General features: G+C 39.9%; 1 protein-coding gene across 1 annotated transcript in view; it reads left to right on the forward strand.

Moving 5' to 3' along the window:
- The window catches only part of MTREX (Mtr4 exosome RNA helicase), a 100,831-nt gene that overhangs the window by 37,321 nt on the left and 42,897 nt on the right, over positions 1-20,613 (forward strand). The window contains exons 16-18 of the mRNA XM_084629347.1: positions 15,656-15,806; positions 18,430-18,602; positions 19,026-19,094. Coding sequence (XP_084485473.1) covers positions 15,656-15,806; positions 18,430-18,602; positions 19,026-19,094 — 393 coding nt within the window. The remainder of the gene's footprint in view (positions 1-15,655; positions 15,807-18,429; positions 18,603-19,025; positions 19,095-20,613) is intronic.

Genomic DNA, 20,613 nt, shown 5'->3' on the forward strand with positions numbered 1-20,613 from the left:
CAGAAAAAAGTCACAATAACTATTCAGCATTTCCTAAACACATGAAAGTTAAGTTACAGATAGTTGGTAAGTAATACCCTGCATTCCAGTTATAATCCTGGATTTTCATTTAAATTACATTACAGAACACCAAATAGGGAGGGGCGGGGGGAAATATCATTTTAAATTGCTCAGACTTTCACACATGAAAGTCATTCAGTTTTGCTAATCATTGTCCTGGACTTAGCTGGATACTTCAGGAAGTGTGTGGTTCTGATTGTCCTGACATTTTATTGACTGCTTGGTAAATGTTTTATTTGCCCACAAAAGTCTTCTTTTTTAAAAAAAATGGGTAAGTAGAAATCTAACCCCACTATGTCACTTTGGCACAAGAAAAAAGTGAGAAAGCGTATAAATCTTCCTAGCTGATTCCCTTACTGTCATTTGTAAGGCTTTACATCACTCTGGCAATGTACGGACCTTAAAACTTTTACAGGTTTTTATACTCCTGGAGGAATTGACTGAGAATGGAGAACCCTCCTCCATACCCCTCCAGCCACAGTATCAAGAGAGAGGAACTGAAAGCTTGTCTACATTAGCAATTTATAACACAGCAAGTTTCTTGCTCAGGGGGGTGAAAAAACACACCCCACTAGCGCAGCAAGTTTCAGTGCTGTAAAACGCCAGTCTAGACAGTGCCCCAGTGCTGGGAGCTGTGCCCCTCATGAAAGTGGTTTTTTTTTTTTTTGAGCGCTGTGAGAACTCTCTCCCGGCGCTGTGCTGCAACCACACAAGCCACGTTAAAGCGCTGCCTCGGCGATCAACATCTCCCCTGCAGGCACGCACACCAAGCCCCATTCCCCTCCGCAGTGATTTGCGTCTCTGAAGCTGCTCCAGGCACTCTGGAACAGACGCACTGCCTGGGCTGCCAGGGAAGAGACGCATGTCCACCCCGCAGATTTCTTTTGCATTTTTCTGCACAGAGGACACAGAAATATGTGGGCCATATGAATTCTGCGCCCTCACATGGGCGCAGAATTCTGTCAGGAGTAAATATTGTGTAAAAATATTTTTCTTGCTGTTTTTAAAAAAGAAGCCATAAACTTTGAATGACTTTTTTTCAAAAACAGTCCAGATATTTGAGCATATTCTTATGGTAAACATTTGTCAAGTTTATTTCTTCAACTCAGTAGCATGAGAATATGTCAGCTGTAATATAGTTAATGTTGTTTATCCAGAGCATGTTTGACCAGTGGATAGTTGATCAATTTGACAACAAACATGTTTTAATAAAACTAAATGTGCACAGTGCAGTTGGAGAACTTCTAGGTAGTATAAATTAAATAATAATCATGTATTTATGTATTGCATCTCATCCCAAAAAATTCCAGAAAGTTTTATAAATTCAAACGGTTATACCAGCTGCATAGAAATTGCTTCGTCCACCATAGAAATACAGCCATTACTGGGTGAACTACAACAATTGTTTAACAGCGAACTGCAGCATTAATTTAAGCAGGAACTGAAGAATGTTTCTTCCAAATTAAATTGCAGTTGAAGGCAGGATGGAATTATCATAGGTGGAATTTAGCTAAAGCACCAGTATTACCACGTATTCTCACAAAGAGCATTGTGGTATTTAATGAACTCAAGCAATCAGGACTTCTGTTTTATGTCTCATGAAAGTTGAAAATCCTAGCATAATTATAGGAGGAAAATGACTAATTTTATAATAAAAAGAATGTGTTTATGTAAGTATGCTACAAAGACTCAAACTTGAGTGGATCAGTGTTTAGCATCTACTTACTTATTCGTGGGAAAAATTACATAGATTGAAAAATTGAAAGAAAACATTCTTATTTATTTTAAAATCTAGCCAGATAAAATATCCAGTATTTTGCTTCCTTTGTTGTTTGTATGGAATGTTCAGAGCTGTAATGCCAAGCTGTAGGCGGTATACCATTGGCTTCATCTGGCTTCTTGGCAGAATCATAATTTATTCAATTGGCAGCTCAGAGCTTGTTCGTCCTGCAGGCAGCCGAGAAATCTGTCTAGTCTTTTGTTTAATTTTATTTTAATTCACATATTATTACTCTAGCAAAATGCCCAGGACAGAAGCCTTGCACAATCACACATTTTTCTCTATCCCTCTATCCACCACACACAAAGTTCTTTTGTGGTATCTCTGTGCACTTAATTAAAGGGGCCCAGTTCATTCTTCCTACATAACCTGAGGCAATGTTTACAAACCACTTTATGGATCACTACAAATGATATAGATCTGTGATTTGAGAACGAGTAATTAGACTTAAAACTTTATTTTAGTTTTTTTTTTAATATATATATATATATAGCGAAGCAGGCGAACACAAGCACTTTATTTTCTGAGTTGATCACTGTCTTCAAATTAAAAAATTGGCAATGATTAGTTTAGATGAGAGTTGATGGGGGTATATAAAATGAGTGGTACAAAAAAGGTAATTGAGATATTCCTATCTATTCTTTTCAGTAATGGAAGGAACAAACAGACATTCAATTGAATTGAATGGCAGCAAATTTAAAACTGACAAAAAGAAATACTTTTCTTTTCATAAAGCATATCTGCAGAACAGATTGATACAAAATGTCATTGGGGCCAAGAGGTTACTAAGAGAGGAAGTGTTACTTTTAATAAAATGGTGTGGATACTGAGATTATCTGTAATTACATTAGCTAAGAAAAAATATGTCTGTATGCCCCTGAATCATGAAGGTTCAAACAAACTAGGGTTAGGAAAAATTCTTCCCTTATGGACAGGTCATTCCTTAATTTCTCCCTATGGGGTTTTTTTTGTTCCTTCCTCTGAAAAATCTGGTATGAGTCATTGTCAGAGATACAAAACTGACTTGCTTGACCACTGGTCTGATCCCATATGGCACTTCTTTTGTTCGTAAGCACGTTTCCTCACATATATGACTTTAAATTGGACTAAATCATAAACAACAAAACTTGTAAATGTTCTCTCATGAATTAGAGCAGGATATGGTTTCTGGTTTTTAATTTGATAACCCTATTGGTCAAGTATGATTGATTATCCAGGGTACTAAGTAAATCCGGGAGACTCCTAAGTGGTGATTGGTTGTTATCTTGGTTATTTCCTTCTTAAAATAATTTGGTTTTATTGTGACATCTCTGTAGTAATTGTAGCAACATAAAGGGAAAATTCCAAAAATTAATGGGTTTCCCAATTCTGGGGCTTGGGGGTTCATGTAATTATACTGGGATTTCTCCTGTTCTTTGCTTCCAGCATAGCATTTCCCAATATCTGTTCTATCTAATGGCTCAGGAATTTGTACTGCAGTCTTTGCTGTCTGGCAAGGATTAAAACCTGGGATTATAGCTCCAGTACAAATCACAACACAGATGATTTTGTCTGAAGTGGGGAGTTAGTGTGCCTCCTTACTGTACACGGTTGCCACTGAAGGTGAGGATGATGTTGTTCTCCTTCCCATTCCCGTAATCAGTGATAGTGGGGTATAGCCAATTCTCGGATGGTATGTGGTAATTGTTTAACAGCATACAGCAATACTATGTGGCACATTTTTCCAGGAAGGGAAAGATGTGTTATTTGTTTGGAATGTGTAGTGAATTTTCTGAGACAAAATGTAATTACCTGAATTGGACTTTGGATAGAACATTATGGCTGACATCTTTACTCTTATGAAAAGGTTGTGGAGTCTTCAATGTCCTTGGTTTTCCATCCCATCTAAACAGTACACTTCTATTTTTTAATTTTTTTTCTAATATTTTAAGGGTGTTTACAGAGGAATAGCATTTGTACTTCATTTCTCCTTACTCCTGATTTTGAGTGATAAATATGAATTTTCTGATCTCGCTGCTTGTGATGCAACCATATAAGAGACCAAGAGACTTCAAGTTAGGCGTAAGCTGCCAGAGCAGAACCATTCTAACTGCACACTGTCCATTTATAAACATCAGCTGAGCACACCAACTTAATTGCAGCCTTGAAGTCTGGTTTGATATGAAGCTCATTCAGCTATAAACGACTTGTGATGGCACAATTTGTAAAATGTACCGTACCCTAATTTGCTACAGGACTTGACCTGCCAGCCAGAGGCTGACATGAATTACATAGTGGAAGGGCCACTGGAGTAGTTAAGGGGTATCTCCACTGTTTTGGGTGTTACTCAAAGATTTGCCCACGCCGGAGTGACAAGGACACAATTCTTGGTAAAATAACAAATTCTTACTCACTCTTCAAAAATTTTAATTTGTCATTTTTCTTGTATTTTTATTGTGATGAAATACTACTGAGCTTATTTGCGGTACTGTGTTGAGCTTATGTCCATTATGCTCATTAGATAGGGGGAATGTTATTGGCCCCAATTCAGGAAACTGCATAAGCACATTTAAGTATCTGAGTAGTCCCACTGACTTAAGTGGCACTGCTCAGTTGCCTAAAGTAGTTAGGCACATGTTTAAGTACCTTTCTAAATCAAGGCCTTCATTTTAAAGTTACCATATTTACTTGCTTTTACTGCCAAAGCTACAACAAATTTGAGTTTGAAATTCTGTTGCTAGGGTCTTTGTTTTGCTCATTGTCTGTCACAAAACAAGCGTTTTTGTTTTTTTAAAACAATTATTAAGCACAATAAATAAGGGAGGAAGAAAAACCTTAAACATTAAAGGGGATTTTTAAAAAAAAATTATTGCCTCATAGTTTTTTATTAAATGGCGTTCTTGTCTGTGAAGAAAGTCAGTTAAATGATAGATTTTAGTTCTCAGGGTTATTTGTAATTGAAGTTCAATTTTTTTTTTTTTTTTTTTTTAAAGACAAAACAAATGCATATGCAGTGGGGGAATAGGAAGACAAGCAAAAGCTAGTGATGCAGTTTCTGTGTCTGGTGCTTGCACTCAAGTTGCTGGAAGACAGTAGGGACAGCAGATAGCACATTTTTGGTGGAATTTGGATGGTTAACTGTTCTATGTTGCTGCTCTAATTAAATGTGTTATTCTGAGCTATGTGCCTCAGAAGAACTAAATGGCTAAAATGTTGGCAAACCTGGTCCAATCATAATTTTCTAATCAAAATTAATTTCTGATGGGGAATGTGTGTATATATAAAAAAGAGCGAGACTTCTGTTCATTTTAAGAAGGTTCTAGTCTGTTGATCATAACTTAACCTCAGTCACTGGGTTTTTGTTTTATTCTAATGAACTCAGTTTTCACTTTTTTTTTTTTTTTTTTTTTAATTTCTGTTGTGTGGATTTTGATATGTTTATACATTAAATTTTTGCCATGTTTTACTCACAGGGGACAATTTAAAGGTTAAACATAAGAAGTTTAAAATCTTCCATAGGAACATACAAATTGATATAGCAGACTGGACTATTAGTCCTTCTAATCTAGTATCCTGAGGGTGGCTGGAACCGGGATGCTTCAGAAGAAGGAGTAAGAAACCTTGAACTTGCCCATATGGAAATTCTTTTATTATTTTCACCACCCTTAGAGATTTGCTTTAGGGTTTTTGTTTTTAGTGATCATGGAGGGTTTTTTGTTGTGTTCTTTGGGGACAGGGTGGGAGGGAAGGGATTGTAATCCTTACTAATGCAACTCAGGGTGTCCCTGTTATCGATATAAATGAACAATTCTTTTTGAATTCTCCTAAGATCTTGTTCTTAGTGTCTAACAGAATATAACTGATGTGCAGGAAAACTGACTGCTGGATTTCATGTTGACGCACTTTATTTTTGGGATTTCTATCTTTTTGTGAATGTGTTATGGTTAGTGATTTTATTTCGTGTTTTCATAGGGACCATTCATCGTTTTTCATAAGATGAAAGCATTTTTCTCCTCCATTGCGTACAAATTAGTAACCGAGAATGATGACTTTGTTGCACACAGTGAAACGTACATCATACTTAGAACATAAGAATGACTTGATCAGACTAATGGTCCATCTAGCCCAGTATCCTGTCTTCTGACAATGGTCAGTGCCAGATGCTTCAAAGGGAATGAACAGAACAGGGCAATCATCGAGCGATTCACCCCCTGTCATCCAGTCCCAGTCTGGCAGTCAGAGGCTTAGGGATATCCAGGACATGGGGTTGCATACCTGTGTCCCCTCATGATGAAAATGACGAATAGTCTTAAACTTCCTGAAAGTGTTCTGTTCTTATAGTGCTGTTGCTCACTTCACTTTTGGAAGCTCACTTATCTAGCTTATGTCTAGAAACTGGGAAGTCAAATAAAATCAACAGTGTGAAGTAGTAGCAGCCTAGCATGTTCATTAAGGACTAAATCACATTCTGTTAAGTATTTGACATATCTTTGTGAGTGTAAGTGTATTTAGTCAAAAAATCAGACCGACTTCATTTTGTTCTTGAATAGCTCTTAGTATGCATGTAAGCTGGTTCCAGATAATGTCTTCTGTTCCCCATGAAAGCATTGTAAAAGATTGATGCTAGGGATAATTTGCAGGGAAGCTGCCTACTGAGTTCTTACTCTTCTGTCACATGGTCAAAGGGGGGAAATTTGGTGACTTGCTTCTGTTTCGCCCTTTTCCTCACTGACAGATATAGATATAGATCTGACAGAGAAAACTAGTCCAGTAACTATGAGCCTTGGAGATCTGGCAGAGCTGCAAATGTAGGCTTGATCAATCTTCAGTGCTGTAATGCAAGAAGAACAGTTCTCACATTGTGGCTCAGGCAAGGCTCCAGTTTTTAAAACAAACAAAACCTCTAGCACTGAAAATAAGGGATCACTCCAAGAGATGAAAACTGGGAGTCCTCTCCCATTTCAATCTAGATGGTGAGAACTCCCTCGCCCTGAAAGGTTGTAGTTTTATTTAACTTGGCTTTTGGTTTACATCTATTTGCCAGTAAAAACACAAGCCAGTTAATTATATTTTATTAACAATAAATGCTTAACATCCTATTTAGTGCTCAAATGAACACCAGTTCAAAACCCTAAGATGCATAGTAGCAGTACAACAGATAGCTGATCTCATTTTCAGATAATTCTTGACTGCATTGTTCCTGCAGAAAATCTTGTACGCTGCTATGTTCTGGGCTTTTAGCATTCTTTATCAGGAAAACATGAACATAATGACTTTAACTGATATTAGGTGTTACTGATATTAGCAACTACTTTTGTCTTAAGAATTTTTAAGTCAGTTCAAGTAGGTCGTTAATTTCTGAGAAGCTATTCTCAGATATTGCAAGTGTGTTTTTGGAAGACTATATTTTCCTGAAGGTGTTTGGTGTCCATTGAAATCAGTTTTTTGATACTGTGTGTGTGTGTGTCTATGACCAGTAAAAGGGGAATAGTGCCTAGTGATTTTCCGGAAACTATGTTTTCCTATGCCTAGGGCAGAGGTTTGGAAACGACTTGTAGATGCTTCTTTCTGGATAATCTTATTGCTGCAGCTTCTTTTCAACTTCCAGCAGCTGTGATATCTTCAGGGCACTTTTATCTGAACGTTTGTTAATTGAGCCCTGATTAGTTACTTGGAAATGCACTCCCTCTGTGTGTGTACAGAACCTTCTTCTCTTCAAAGAGAACCTGTAGTATTCTCCCTTTCAAACAGCCTCCCCAAGGAAGGTGCCTGGTTTACTGAAGCAGGTGACCCATTAGCCCAACTTGGATACAAGGGTGTTGAGCATGACTCTGGAGATAGAAGATCTAGGGTTTGTCCTGAGGAAGGAATCATAGGCGCAGTCAAACCTGGAGAGAGGGCATGAGCTGAACTTGATTACCTTTTTATTAATATTATTTTGTTTTTGCTGACAAACTTCAGGCCCCAAGATGGGAGTCGGCTGGGACATGCTATACTATGTAGACTGTGTTTTAGAGCTGTTTGGGATAGGAACCTCTGTCCCCCTCCCAGCCCTCACATGCACACTGATTACCAGCCACCTGAGAAGAGTGCCCCAGAGCTGCTGTTTCCCCATTTATCCTGCTCTTCTAATAATCCTGTGTTAGATCAAAAGAACACTAACACAGCCTGCACCTAATATCAGGAAGGAGGCCTGCTGAGACTCCAGTCTCTGCTTCCCATGTGTTCAGTTGCCTGCAGCACAGGAGAGGGAATTTGAGCTGTACACTGTTGCTTCCTGTTGCAGTAACTCCCCCCCTCCCCCCATGGGTTAGTTGGCTCTTAGGCTCACTTGATTGCACCTTTTTGTGCTTGGCTGCTGCAAATGTTGGGTTATCAGTCTTGTAGCAAGGATGCATCTGAGCTAGCATTTTAAGAGGCGATGCCCACCAGTTGTAGATGAGTTGATGCCCAGTGGTGACCTTTAACACTGTTAAATCAAGAACAAGCGATGTACACTGTTGTATGTTAACCTTTTATTGTAACTTTGCCTTCATAGACAGTTAAGGAAAAAAGACAAAACCTAAAACTGGTAAATCAGGATTACCAGCCTGCTTCAATTTGCTGGCCATGTAGTTCAAAAATTTGTCTCTCTGTTCTGGAAATATTGTTTTTCTCAGAATTGCTATATTGTTTGTTGATCTTACTATTCTGTCTTTGTGGTTACTTTACATGTTTTTGTATCTATCATTTGTAAATATTGAGTAATATATTTACATTTTTTTAAAGCTGCATTTACTGATGGAAAAGAATTTGGCACTGGTCAAACTAGTGTGTGAGCGTGTGTGTGAGAGCAAGGTTAGGTAGGCCTGAAATGTAATCCACATGTTTGGGTGCGAAAACTATTCTAAATAAATTTAAAAGTTACACAAAACAAATTTGTGCCCCAGCCAATCTCTCATGAGATGTCTACAACTACAAAGTAGGGTAAAACTAAGTAATTCAGGTTTTTTTTTCAAGAGATTATTATAAATGGTATTGTAAAAATGTATTTTTTTAAAAAATAAGAAATACTTTGCTCTTAAAATTATTTTTATTAAAATTTCAGGATTACTTAAATACTGCACCGTAGTCATTCGGTTTAATTTAGCATGGCTGAGAAATATTCAATTTGCTACAGTTACATGTTCAGGTTTAAGAAGTGGCAGCTTTAGTTAGACAGAAACATAAAGCTCTATCATCGCTTAGTACAAGACTAAATCTCACAATATAGAGAAACTAAAGATTTTTATAATTTATTGATAGATACATTTGTAAGAGAGTAGAAAAGAAATTTCTTATCCCAGAATATGATTCATTCTCTCTGTTCATTCATAAGCCATGTATGAATTAAATGGCATGACCTTATTTAAAGATTTAACACTAGTCTTTAATCATAAAGATCAAAATATTGCCATTTCAGATTTTGGTTGAAAAGGTGTAGATCAAATTCCACTCTGCTTTATATTTCTGTACAAAGAGTTGTGTTTTGAAGAAATTTGCTAATTTGAAAAAAAAGCCTTTCAAGTAAATATGCAGATGTTAGGTGTATATTGGTATGTTCTGACACTTATACTAATACTGTATTGTGTTAGCAAACTATCTTGGTTTGTTTTCCTGCCTTTTCCTTTTAAAAAAGTAAGTTTATTTGATAGTGCTGAGGTTATTCCTTTTAGATGGCGAGTGCTCGCCAAGTTAGGACAAGTTACATTTTACACAGTGTAAGACAAAAGCTGTACTCTATATTAAGGGCAGTTTTTTTGAGCAGGGCAATAAATCCAGCAGTACTGCTGGTTGACTTGTTTCTTGTAATCTGTAGATTTATTCTGGCTATAGTTGCCAAGCTGACAATTCCCCTAAGGTGGGTTAGCAACAAGCTGAGATAATAACAGAGCCAGCCTCTACCCCATCCTCAACACTCCCCCCGCATTGTGGGAGAGGGCAGGAGAAGGCATGTTGAGGGCAGGATAGAGCACAGCAGCGCTCTGTTAATTCTCAGATGGCCTATGAGTCCCACAAGTTATGGTCTACACTGCAGTTAGACACCTGTGGCTGGCCCATGCCTCCTGATTCGGGCTCTGGCTGTGTAGCTCTTTAATTGTGGTGTAGATGTTCTGGCTCAAGGCTGCAGCTAGGGTTGCCAATTTTGGTTGGATGTATTCTTGGAGATTTCATCACATGACATAATCTTTAATTCCTAGAGACTCCAGGCCAATCCTGGAGTGTTGGCAACCGTAGCTGCAGCCTGAGCTCTGGGACTTTCTCATGTTGGAGAGATCTAGAGGCTGGGCTCCAGCCTGAACCCAGATGTCTACACTGCAGTTAAACAAACCCTCAGCCCAAGCCGTGTGAGCTCAGGCCAGCTGCAGGTTTTTGAAGTGCAATGTAGCTGTACTGTTAGGGACCCACAGCCTGCAGGTGTAAGTCCCTAGACTTCTCTAACTTATATGAATACCAGAGCAGGGAATTTTACTACAGGATAGAATCTGGCCCTGGATTGCGTTTAGTATTGGTGTAATCTCCTTGTTTCATTACTCAGGGTATGTGTACAGTTCAGCCACTACAGTGGCACAGCTGCAGCTGTGCTGCTGTAGAGGTTTAAGTGGAAACACTACCTGTACTGACAGGAGGGGTTCTCCCACTGTTGTAGGTAATCCACCTGCCCGAGAGGCAGTAGATAGCTAGGTTGATGGAAGACCTAGCAGTGTCTACACTGAGGGTTAAGTTGGCATAGCTAGGCTTCTCAGGGGTGTTTATTTTTCACATGCCTGAGGTACGTGGCTATGCTGATATAAATTCCTAGTGTAGATCAGCCCTCAGTTAGGCCTGGTCTACACCAAAAAGTTAGGTTGACCCAGCTACGTCAAGCAGGCGTGTGAAATATCCACACCCTTGAGCAGCATAGTTAGGTTGACCTAGCCCCTGTGTAGACAGCGCTAAGTGGATGGAAGAAACCATCTCTTGGAGAGGTGGATATCCTTGCTGATGGGAGAACCCCTTCTGTTGGCGTAGGAAGTGTCTACACTGAAGCGCTACAGCAGCTCAATTGCAGCTGTGGGTGGCTGTGGTGTTCCAAGTATAAACAAACTCTTAAAGACTGTTCTGTTTCAGATTTGTTGGCCTGTACATCGGGGTTCTCCAGCCTTTCCATTCTCTGTGTACAGGAGCTCCTCACTTAAAGTCATCCTGGTTAATGTTGTTTCGTTGTTACATTGCTGATCAATTAGGGAACATGCTCGTGTAAAGTTGTGCAGTGCTCCCTTCTAACCTTGTTTGGCAGCCGCCTGCTTTGTCCACTGCTTGCAAGAAGAGCAGCCCGTTGCAGCTAGCTGGTGGGTGGTTGGAACCAGGGTGGACCGGCAGCCCCCCTATCAGCTCCCTGCTCCCCTAAGTTCCCTGTGCAGCAGCTGCTCAGCAGGCTATCAGTTGCCTGCAGTTCTGCTGTCCCTCCCCCCACTGCCATGTGCTGCTCCTGCTGTCTGCCTTGGAGTTGCTCCCGGAGACTCCTGCTTGCTGGGAGGGGGGGGCGGGAAGAAGAGGGGGGCTAATGTCAGGGTGTCTCCTGTTCCCCCCCCCCCAGCTCCTGCACTCTGCTTACCCCATTTTCCATAGAGCAGGGGGGACACAGGATGGAGGGAGCTGCTGCCTTAGGCAGCAGCTGTGGCTAGGGTCTGGTCTCAGCTTGCTGATCTAATTAACAAGGAAGTGTACTTCTGACCCCACTCTTCATACTTAAAGGGGAAATGTGCATCTCTGTCTCTCAAACACACACAGGGTGTGTCTCTCTGTCTCTGTCTGCCCTCCCTCTTTCCTGCTGCCTTGTAGAGTGTGAGAGTTAACCCTTGAGGGCTCAGCCAATTGCTAGATCATCATTTAGCAGCAAGGCATTCCCTGGGAAATATCCCACCCTCTGACTCCTCCACCGCAACCAAGCTTCACATCACTGTGTACCAGTATTAAATTGTTTGTGTAAAACTTATACTCTGTGTGTGTGTGTGTATGTATGTATGTATGTATGTGTATAGTGTATGTACACGCCTCTTGCAGCTTCCTGGGGCTGTGCACCTGTGGCTTTCTCCCCCCCCTCCCCCCCCCGGCTCACCCAGTGTGATATTTCACTCTTGCAATGTGGTCACCCTACTATAGACTGAACTCTGCTAATCACCAGGGCCACTCTGGGCCTGCAGGGCCCCCAAAAGTGCCCCCCCAGCTCCTGCCCCCCAGACCCTGCTGGGGCGGGCTTGCTTTACCGCATTGTATGTGAACCCATGTTATATTTGGGTCGCATTGTATCAGGGTAGAGGTGTATACTACAACAAGCAGCAAATATTAAAGCATTGCACTGAATCTTCCTAGTATACACTTCCATTTGGGCCCCCAAGGTAAAATTTAACACTACACTGCGTGTTTCTGAAAAATGATTTCCCTTACTAGCAACTTTTACAGGGGAAATTAATATAAATTTCAATGCAAAAGGTCTCTGACAATGTTCTTGAAGCATGCCAGAATTGACTTATGGGAATAGCTATGACTTTTATGATAAACAATGGAAGGAAAGATTATATTGAGAGGATGTTTTGTTATGTTAAGAGAACCAGAAATAAAATTACATATTTACTTATTTGATTTAAATGATTAATGTTTGGGAGTGAGAAAATAGTTGTTGGTTTCCAGACATCTTTTAACACTCTCAGTTTTGAAGGACTTAGTTCCTCCTGTTATATTTTGTAGGATAGGCAATGTATCATGAGTGTTTACTTAATGTGGCTTGTATCCATTAGAATGAAATAATGGAACCATTAACCTTTTCACCATTATGACTTCTCTGAGCAGGCACTGAGCATATGTAAGAGGTAGTTCATATTATCTAGCTTGCTAAATGAATATACATTCACCTACGTGTCTTGATAAGTATATGGACTAATGATATGGTGGGACTGCCTACAATGGCATGCTAGTAGCAAAAAATCCCCAACGGCCAGAGATGGGACACGAGTTGGGGAGGGCTCTGAGTTACTACAGAGAATTCTTTCTCAGGTATCGGTCTGGTAGGTCTTGCCCACATTCTTTGGATCTAACTGATCACTATATTTGGGATCAGGAAGGAATTTTCCCCCTGAGTAAGATTGGAAAAGACTCTGGGTAGTTTTCACCTTCCTCTGCAGCATGGGGGATGGGTCCTTGCAGGTTTAAGCTAGGGTAAATGATGAATTCTCTGTAACTTGAAGTCTTTAAACCATGATTTGAGGACATCAGTAACTCAGCCAGAGATAAGGGGTCTATTATAAGAATGTGTGGGTGAGGTTCTGTGGCCTGCAATGTGCAGGAGTTCAGACTAGATGATCACGATGGTCCCTTCTGACCTTAAAGTCTATGAGTGTAAGTCCAAATAAAGTTGGAAATTTGAGAGTGGCTGTTTCTTCTATTAGTAGTTCGTTTGTGTTACCATAGAGTCTAGGACCCCCTTGTGCCAAGCACTGTATAAACACAGAACAAAGACAGTCCCTGCCCCAAAGAGCTTACAATCTGAGTAAAAGGCAGGAGATAACAACAGATGGGGGAGTATAAGGAGACAATATTTGTGTAAATTACACTTGCCCCTATCTTTTTAAAGTAGAAAAGTGAATATTTACTTGGTTAAAAGCAATGTCATACATTCTCCCTCTCTCTGTTCCCTATTATTTTGGGGCGGGGAAGGAGGTAGTTGGGAGTTGGCAACCATAGATTTCCCACCTGCACAACAAATTTCCTTTTTAAATCCAACATGTAACCAACCACAGTGCATGCATGTAATTTGTCACAATCAAACATCAATGTACAACCTTAATTTCATCCCCATACTTTTCATGTACACTGACTTTTTATAGACTCCATATCTATAAAGAAAATATTTTAACCTACCTAAATTAAAATTGTGTATTTTTTGTGATCGTAAGGAAATGGATACATGCATTATGGGTAACATGTTGGAACTGAAAGGGGGTTATGGAGTAAAGGAGTCTGTGAATGTGTATTAATGATGATTCAGAGGTAAAAGCATGTCATTTGAGGATGCTGTGGATCGTGGACGTTGGTTTAACTATTGACTCCCTAAATGTTTACTTCGTTGATAGAAATTATGTGACCAACCTATACTTTTTTATGGCAGTGAAGTTTCTGAGGAGATATAGATAGAGGTTTGCACAAATGTGCAACACTGTTTTAGATTCTAATTATTGAAATTATTTTCTCACCAATATGATAAATATTTTTGTCAGTTCTAATAAGTATTGTGATTTACTCATTGATGCTAAAATTCTTCTTAAAATGTATAAGGACTTTGAATTAAAAGAGTATTATGAGAAATGGTTAGTTAGAATGGGGCTGGACATACTCAGGTGGCCTGTTTCAGAGTTCCCACAGCAACTTTACTGCTATTTAGCAATTCAGAATAGATACTGATACCAGGTGGCAGAAAATGTTAAATCTTCAAAGGATGAATGCAAAAATCAGACTCCTGTGAATTTTCTAGTTGCAGGTTCCAGAATTAAGCTATGGAAAGCCAATCAGTAGCAATCTACAATGGTATAATGTTCAGTTAATACTTTTGGAGGAAACCTAATTCTCCCTTAAATCTTGATACCATGGTATTAAGGCAAATGTAGTGGTCTACTAGTTTTTGTTTTCATTTCATTTTCCATTTACAAAAAAATTAATTTGAAAGCATTGCTTTTTGTCATTGCCAGTCTGTTTTAGCCATTGAGTATTTTTCATCAAAACAGATGACCTCATATTTCACTTTCACAAAGTGTCTGTGTATGAATATGGAATTTCTGTTCAGTCTTTTACAAATTGAGAAAGACACCTGTCAAGTGCTGCAGAGCCATCAGTTGTGCGCTCCTGCTTAGCAGATTAAAATGCAAAATGTCTTCAAAGTATTACGTTATTTTAATGGTTGATAGACTGCATATCAATTTCAGTGGGAAATGGGGTATTCCTAAGAGGGAAGCCCAGCTACCAAGTTGGCTTTCTGTGAATTTCAGCTTTTGGGTCAAGCACGCCTCACTGGACCTGCCTGACAAACAAGTGAATTACTGATATAACACACCCATACTTCACTGGCCTAGTGGGCTTTAGCCCAAGAAAGCTTATGCTCAAATAAATTTTAGTCTCTAAGGTGCCACAAGTACTCCGCGTTCTTTTTCCAAAACATAGGCATTCCAGAATGTGCCTTCCATCTAAAAGGGTCCTATCCTTTATTATAGAAATTAATCCTTAAGAGCATAACAGAGCAACCACTATCATAGCTGCCTGTGTGTGATGTGGGGACCAATCCTGAAGGCTTTATCTTGTTAGATTTTTTTTGGTATGTGAAGAGGAAATATTCTTTCTCAGGTGGTATATGCTGTGATAAAGTTTTGTTTGTATCTAAATAGTTACAAAGATATGGTAGGGAGGAAAAAAACTGTGTGTCTGTATATAATTTTTTTTAAAGAAGTTAAAGGAGACACTAGATTATATTTTATAAAAATTATTCTCCTGAGTTTATTAGGATCAATTTATATAAAAGGTTCTAATTGCACTGACTTGACAAACTTATCTGCCTAACAGTGGTATGTAAAGCACTACTATGTTTCTTGGATGTTCATCATACAGCTAGTTAGGATCTGATGTGAGATCTAGAAAAATATTATGGTGTTATAAAGCCTTTATCCAAAGATTTACAAAGCATCAGTTTAATAATTTTTCACATAAGACACTGCTTCAAATATATTGTGTATTGCTTTGCTTGTGCTGTAATTAATATTTTGTGTGGGGGCGTCTTTTTTTTTTCTTAAGGGCTCAGCTGATCCTCTAAACAGTGCTTTTCACTTGACATACAACATGGTGTTGAACTTGCTCCGAGTAGAGGAAATTAACCCTGAATACATGTTAGAAAAATCCTTCTACCAGTTTCAACACTACAGAGCTATTCCAGGAGTAGTAGAAAGTAAGTATTGTGTGTATCACATACTTAACCATGTGAGAGACTGTGTCAAAGATACTTCAACTGTGGGGTTGGATAGCTAAGATAGGGTGTTATGTTTATAATGAGAATCCACTCAGAGATTCTAGACTGTACAGCCTCTCCTTTCCTGGCAGCAGAATGCTTAGTGCACTTGCTGTTATGGTTGTGGGCAGGAGAGGGTTTTCAGGGACGGAAGCCATCTTCTGTTGTTCTGTAATAGCACTTGGACCTTTTTTGGGAACAGAATTTAGTGAGAGAACCTGTTCTACTGGATGAGATAAGGATGATCACCACATTGTAAATGTGTAGGAGGAGAAGAAGAGGAGCAAAAAAAGTGTCTTTGAGCTCATGGAAGATGCAGACAAGGTTTCTGTTCTGTTCAAAACACAGATAAATCAAATTGATTTCAATATCTAAAAAAGAATTAAGGCCTATCGTGTCCAAACCACCAGAAAAAAAGATACTCTAGTAAGGCTTTGTAAATAGTCTGGAAAATTGATCAACGGTGAAGCAAAATCCTAATGGAAACAAGGCTTTTGTTTTCTACTCCTTCGAGTGGCTAGCCCTGTGAGCCATGCTCTTCCTGCTTTAAACAGTATTTCCATGAGCCAAGATGAATTTCCAACGTGTTTCTTGTTAATCAGTTTTTGACAGTTCAAACTCCTCCAGGAGCTTTACCCAATGGAATCCAAAAACCACAGCAGATGTATCTACTTCATCTGCGAGTGAAGAATGAGCAATTCACCTCTTCAGTGCCATTAAGTGGGGGAAATAATAGATCCACACCAGGTTTGGAATTTGGTTTTTGGCACCCCATTGCTCTGTGTATGTGTTGGATTGCAGGGGTGGCATTTAAGACCATACTTACATATGATGTGCATTTCTCAGAGAACAGTTCACACCCATAGACATGCCCAACCCTTTGTTCCCATAATGTAGAGTCCAGCATTGCTTCAGAAAACTATGCCAGAGAGCAAGCTGGGTATTTCCTGGAAATTATTATACCAAAAACCATACTGTGCTTTAGAATTCTGTAGGCACCTCAACTGTAATTCCCTTTATGAAGTGGAGTAGGGTTTACTAAGGCTGGAGATGCAGTCCATTCTATGGAGGTATATTACAGGCCATACTCTCCCTGAGCTTTGGCTTCTTCACATCAGGGTTCTTTATCCCTTGGCTGGGAGAGGAAGCAGAGAAGGCACAGCAGCAGTTTTCTTTGCTCTCAGTCTGTCAACATTGGCTCCTTTGACATCAACTTCTGCCGATGCTCCCTCTGACACCAGGAAGAGTGGGGAATCTTTGCTGGTCGTGTCTCCGTTGATATCCATGTCACCTTCTCTGTGTTACTTTGCTATAGACGTCAATGACAGAGTGAAACATTTCCTAGAAGTGGTTATACCTTGGTTCCCTGGGGTCCGGTCACTGTCCCAGTGCCATCAAAAATGGAGCTTAAGGCTTATGTCGGGTTTTTCTGTGACCCATTTAGGACTTACACTCATCCTGGGGTAGTCTGCCCCAGAATTCCTTATCTTGGACTGGCATCTGCTTAACTTGTACCCTATCGCTGGGGTCTCATGGAGATCATTGTGTACTACTGGCTTCCCACTGGAAACAACTTGGGTTCTCCATAGCTGTTGTTTCAGTCTGAGGGGTCAGTAATAGAGGAAGATGAGTGACTGGTGAGCCATAGAGGACACCTTTATCCTCATCTGCACTGGATGAGTCTGTGAGCACCTCACCAGCTGTTTCCTCCTTTGGTGGCATGTAGGCCTTCCATGAACCTGTTGGCACCACGAATTTAGGGCTTGGACCTAGAACTCACTGTAGTCCCACAACTTCTTCAATATTCTGCAGCCCAGCCAGCTGAGGCTTGTAAATCTCAAAGTACATCCGATGAAGTGAGCTGTAGCTCACGAAAGCTTATGCTCAAATAAATTTGTTAGTCTCTAAGGTGCCACAAGTCCTCCTTTTCTTTTTGCGAAAGACAGGAGAGAATTCCCCCACCAAAATTTTACAGACTGAGAGCGGGGAGGGGAGTGAGGCAGAGAGAGAGAGAGTACTACTAGGTCACAACAGGGCTAGTAGAAATGGGAAGCAAACTGAGGCTTTTGACTCCTGGTCCTGTGTTTTGTTCTCAGCACTATGCAACCAACCTTGCAGCTGCCTTCCATGTATAGGTGAGAGGTAGAAGGGAGTGTTTGTGTTGCTGAACAGTGATCCCTCTTGCAAATGAATTTGGCAATCTCAGGTCCTAATGGGACTGTTGTGCAGCCATTAGCAGGGATTTCTGGGAGAATAATATCCAAAGTCCCCTCATTTCTACAAAGCTAGTTCATAATGATGAATGTGTTTTAAATATGACCTCTTGATCTATTACTTTCATTGTATTTGTAGCTAAATATTAAAGGACAAACTTGTAGATATCAAGCTTTCTGAAAAGGGGTTATATTTTAATTTGATTTGTTTTAAATAGTCAGAAAACTTGTATTGAAAGTGATATTCAGATACTATTTAACTACATGTTTTTGTGAATGCTTCTTTGCTATAACATTGTTTAGGATAATGTGTGACTCTGTACGTTTACACAAGATTGTTTTATTTGCAGAGGTAAATAAATTGGATGAACAGTACAACAAAATAGAAATTCCAAATGAGGAAAGCGTGGTCATCTACTACAAAATCCGACAGCAGCTTGCTAAACTGGGTAAAGAAATTGAGGAATATGTTCACAAACCAAAATACTGCTTGCCATTTTTACAGCCAGGCAGGCTGGTAAAGGTAAATTGCTTCTCTTTTATCATCTCCCCCAGCCCGTCAAACTTCCAAGGCTTGTGTCTACTTGCCAGTTGATTCTCTGGCAAAATGTTATTTATTCCAGCTGAATAGTAAATTTGACTTTAATTGTAGTTCTTTAACCTTCCTTTAGGGTTGACTGTTTAGTAAGGTTTGCTTCAAAATCAGCTTTGTTATAAATCACAGCAACCCATAAACAGACTGAAGAAGAGATCTGTGTAGCTAAAAAGCTTTTGTCTCTCACCAACAGAAGTTGGTTCAATAAAAGATATTACCTCACCCACCTTGTCTCTGTAATAGCCTGGTACCAACATGACTACAACACTGCAAACAGCAATCCATAAAGTATTCTTGTCATTGTGCTTTTTTTCTAGAGGTTATTTTTATAACATGCTTTCACCTTTTTAGGTAAAAAATGAAGATGATGATTTTGGTTGGGGAGTCGTTGTTAACTTCTCCAAGAAATCAAATGTTAAGGTAAAATAATACACTTTTCCCTTCACTGGTAAAAGATGCATATTTTCACTAAATGTGTAGAAAGATGAAATGGAGGTGTAAAAATCTGCATTTTTAGTTGTTTTTCCACAGGCCAAAAAAGAAAAAAAAGTCTGTCACCTCGCTAGAAAAGCTGCAAAAGGCCCAGGCCTTTGTAGACTTATTCACACTGAAGGAGGAAAGAAAAAGGTTCTTGGAAGTTGGGAAATAGACCTTCACCCCGAGTCCTATCTTTTTATTTTTGATAGTCCCCTGTTAACTGATGGAGTTATCTGTGGTGTCCTGTTTAAGAGTCTATCCAGGGCACTCTGACAGTGTATTGAACAACACCAGACCTTTCAGGCTACTCGAATTGGCTGCTGAAAGCCATGGTGCACTACAGCTCCATCCTAAGCAATCCACAGTCAGGAAGGATGCTTTGAGATACATTAAAGATATATTTCAGAGTAGCAGCCATGTTAGTCTGTATTTGCAAAAAGAAAAGGAGGACTTGTGGCACCTTAGAGACTAAAAAATTTATTTGAGCATACGCTTTCGTGAGCTACAGCTCACTTCATCGGATGCATTCAGTGGAAAATACAGTGGGGAGATTTATATACATAGAGAACATGAAACAATGGGTGTTACCATACACACTGTAACCAGAGTGATCACTTAAGGTGAGCTATTACCAGCAGGAGAGTGGGGGGGACACCTTTTGTAGTGATAATCAAGGTGGGCCATTTCCAGCAGTTGACAAGAACGTCTGAGGAACAGTGGTGGTGGGGTGGGGGGGGATGAACGTGGGGAAATAGTTTTACTTTGTGTAATGACCCATTCACTCCCAGTCTCTATTCAAGCCTAAGTTAATTGTATCCAGTTTGCAAATTAATTCCAGTTCAGCAGTCTGTCATTGGAGTCTGTTTTTGAAGTTTTTTTGTTGAAGTATTGCCACTTTTAGGTCTGTAATTGAGTGACCAGAGAGATTGAAGTGTTCTCCGACTGGTTTTTGAATGTTCTAATTCTTGACGTCTGATTTGTGTCCATTTATTCTTTTATGTAGAGATTGTCCAGTTTGACCAGTGTACATGGCAGAGGGGCATTGCTGGCACATGATGTCACATTGGTAGATGTACAGGTGAACGAGCCTCTGCTAGTGTGGCTGATGTGATTAGGCCCTATGATGGTGTCCCCTGAATAGATATGTGGACACAGTTGGCAACGGGCTTTGTTGCAAGGATAGGTTCCTGGGTTAGTGGTTCTGTTGTGTGGTGTGTGGTTGCTGGTGAGTATTTGCTTCAGGTTGGGGGGCTGTCCGTAAGCAAGGACTGGCCTGTCTCCCAAGATCTGTGAGAGTGATGGGTCGTCCTTCAGGATAGGTTGTAGATCCTTGATGATGCGTTGGAGAGGTTTTAGTTGGGGGCTGAAGGTGATGTCTAGTAACATTCTGTTATTTTCTTTGTTGGGCCTGTCCTGTAGTAGATGACTTCTGGGTACTCTTCTGGCTCTGTCAATCTGTTTC

The sequence above is a fragment of the Lepidochelys olivacea genome (genome assembly GCF_965140295.1).
Source record: "Lepidochelys olivacea isolate rLepOli2 genome assembly, chromosome: 5".
Classification (NCBI taxonomy): Eukaryota; Metazoa; Chordata; order Testudines; family Cheloniidae; genus Lepidochelys; species Lepidochelys olivacea.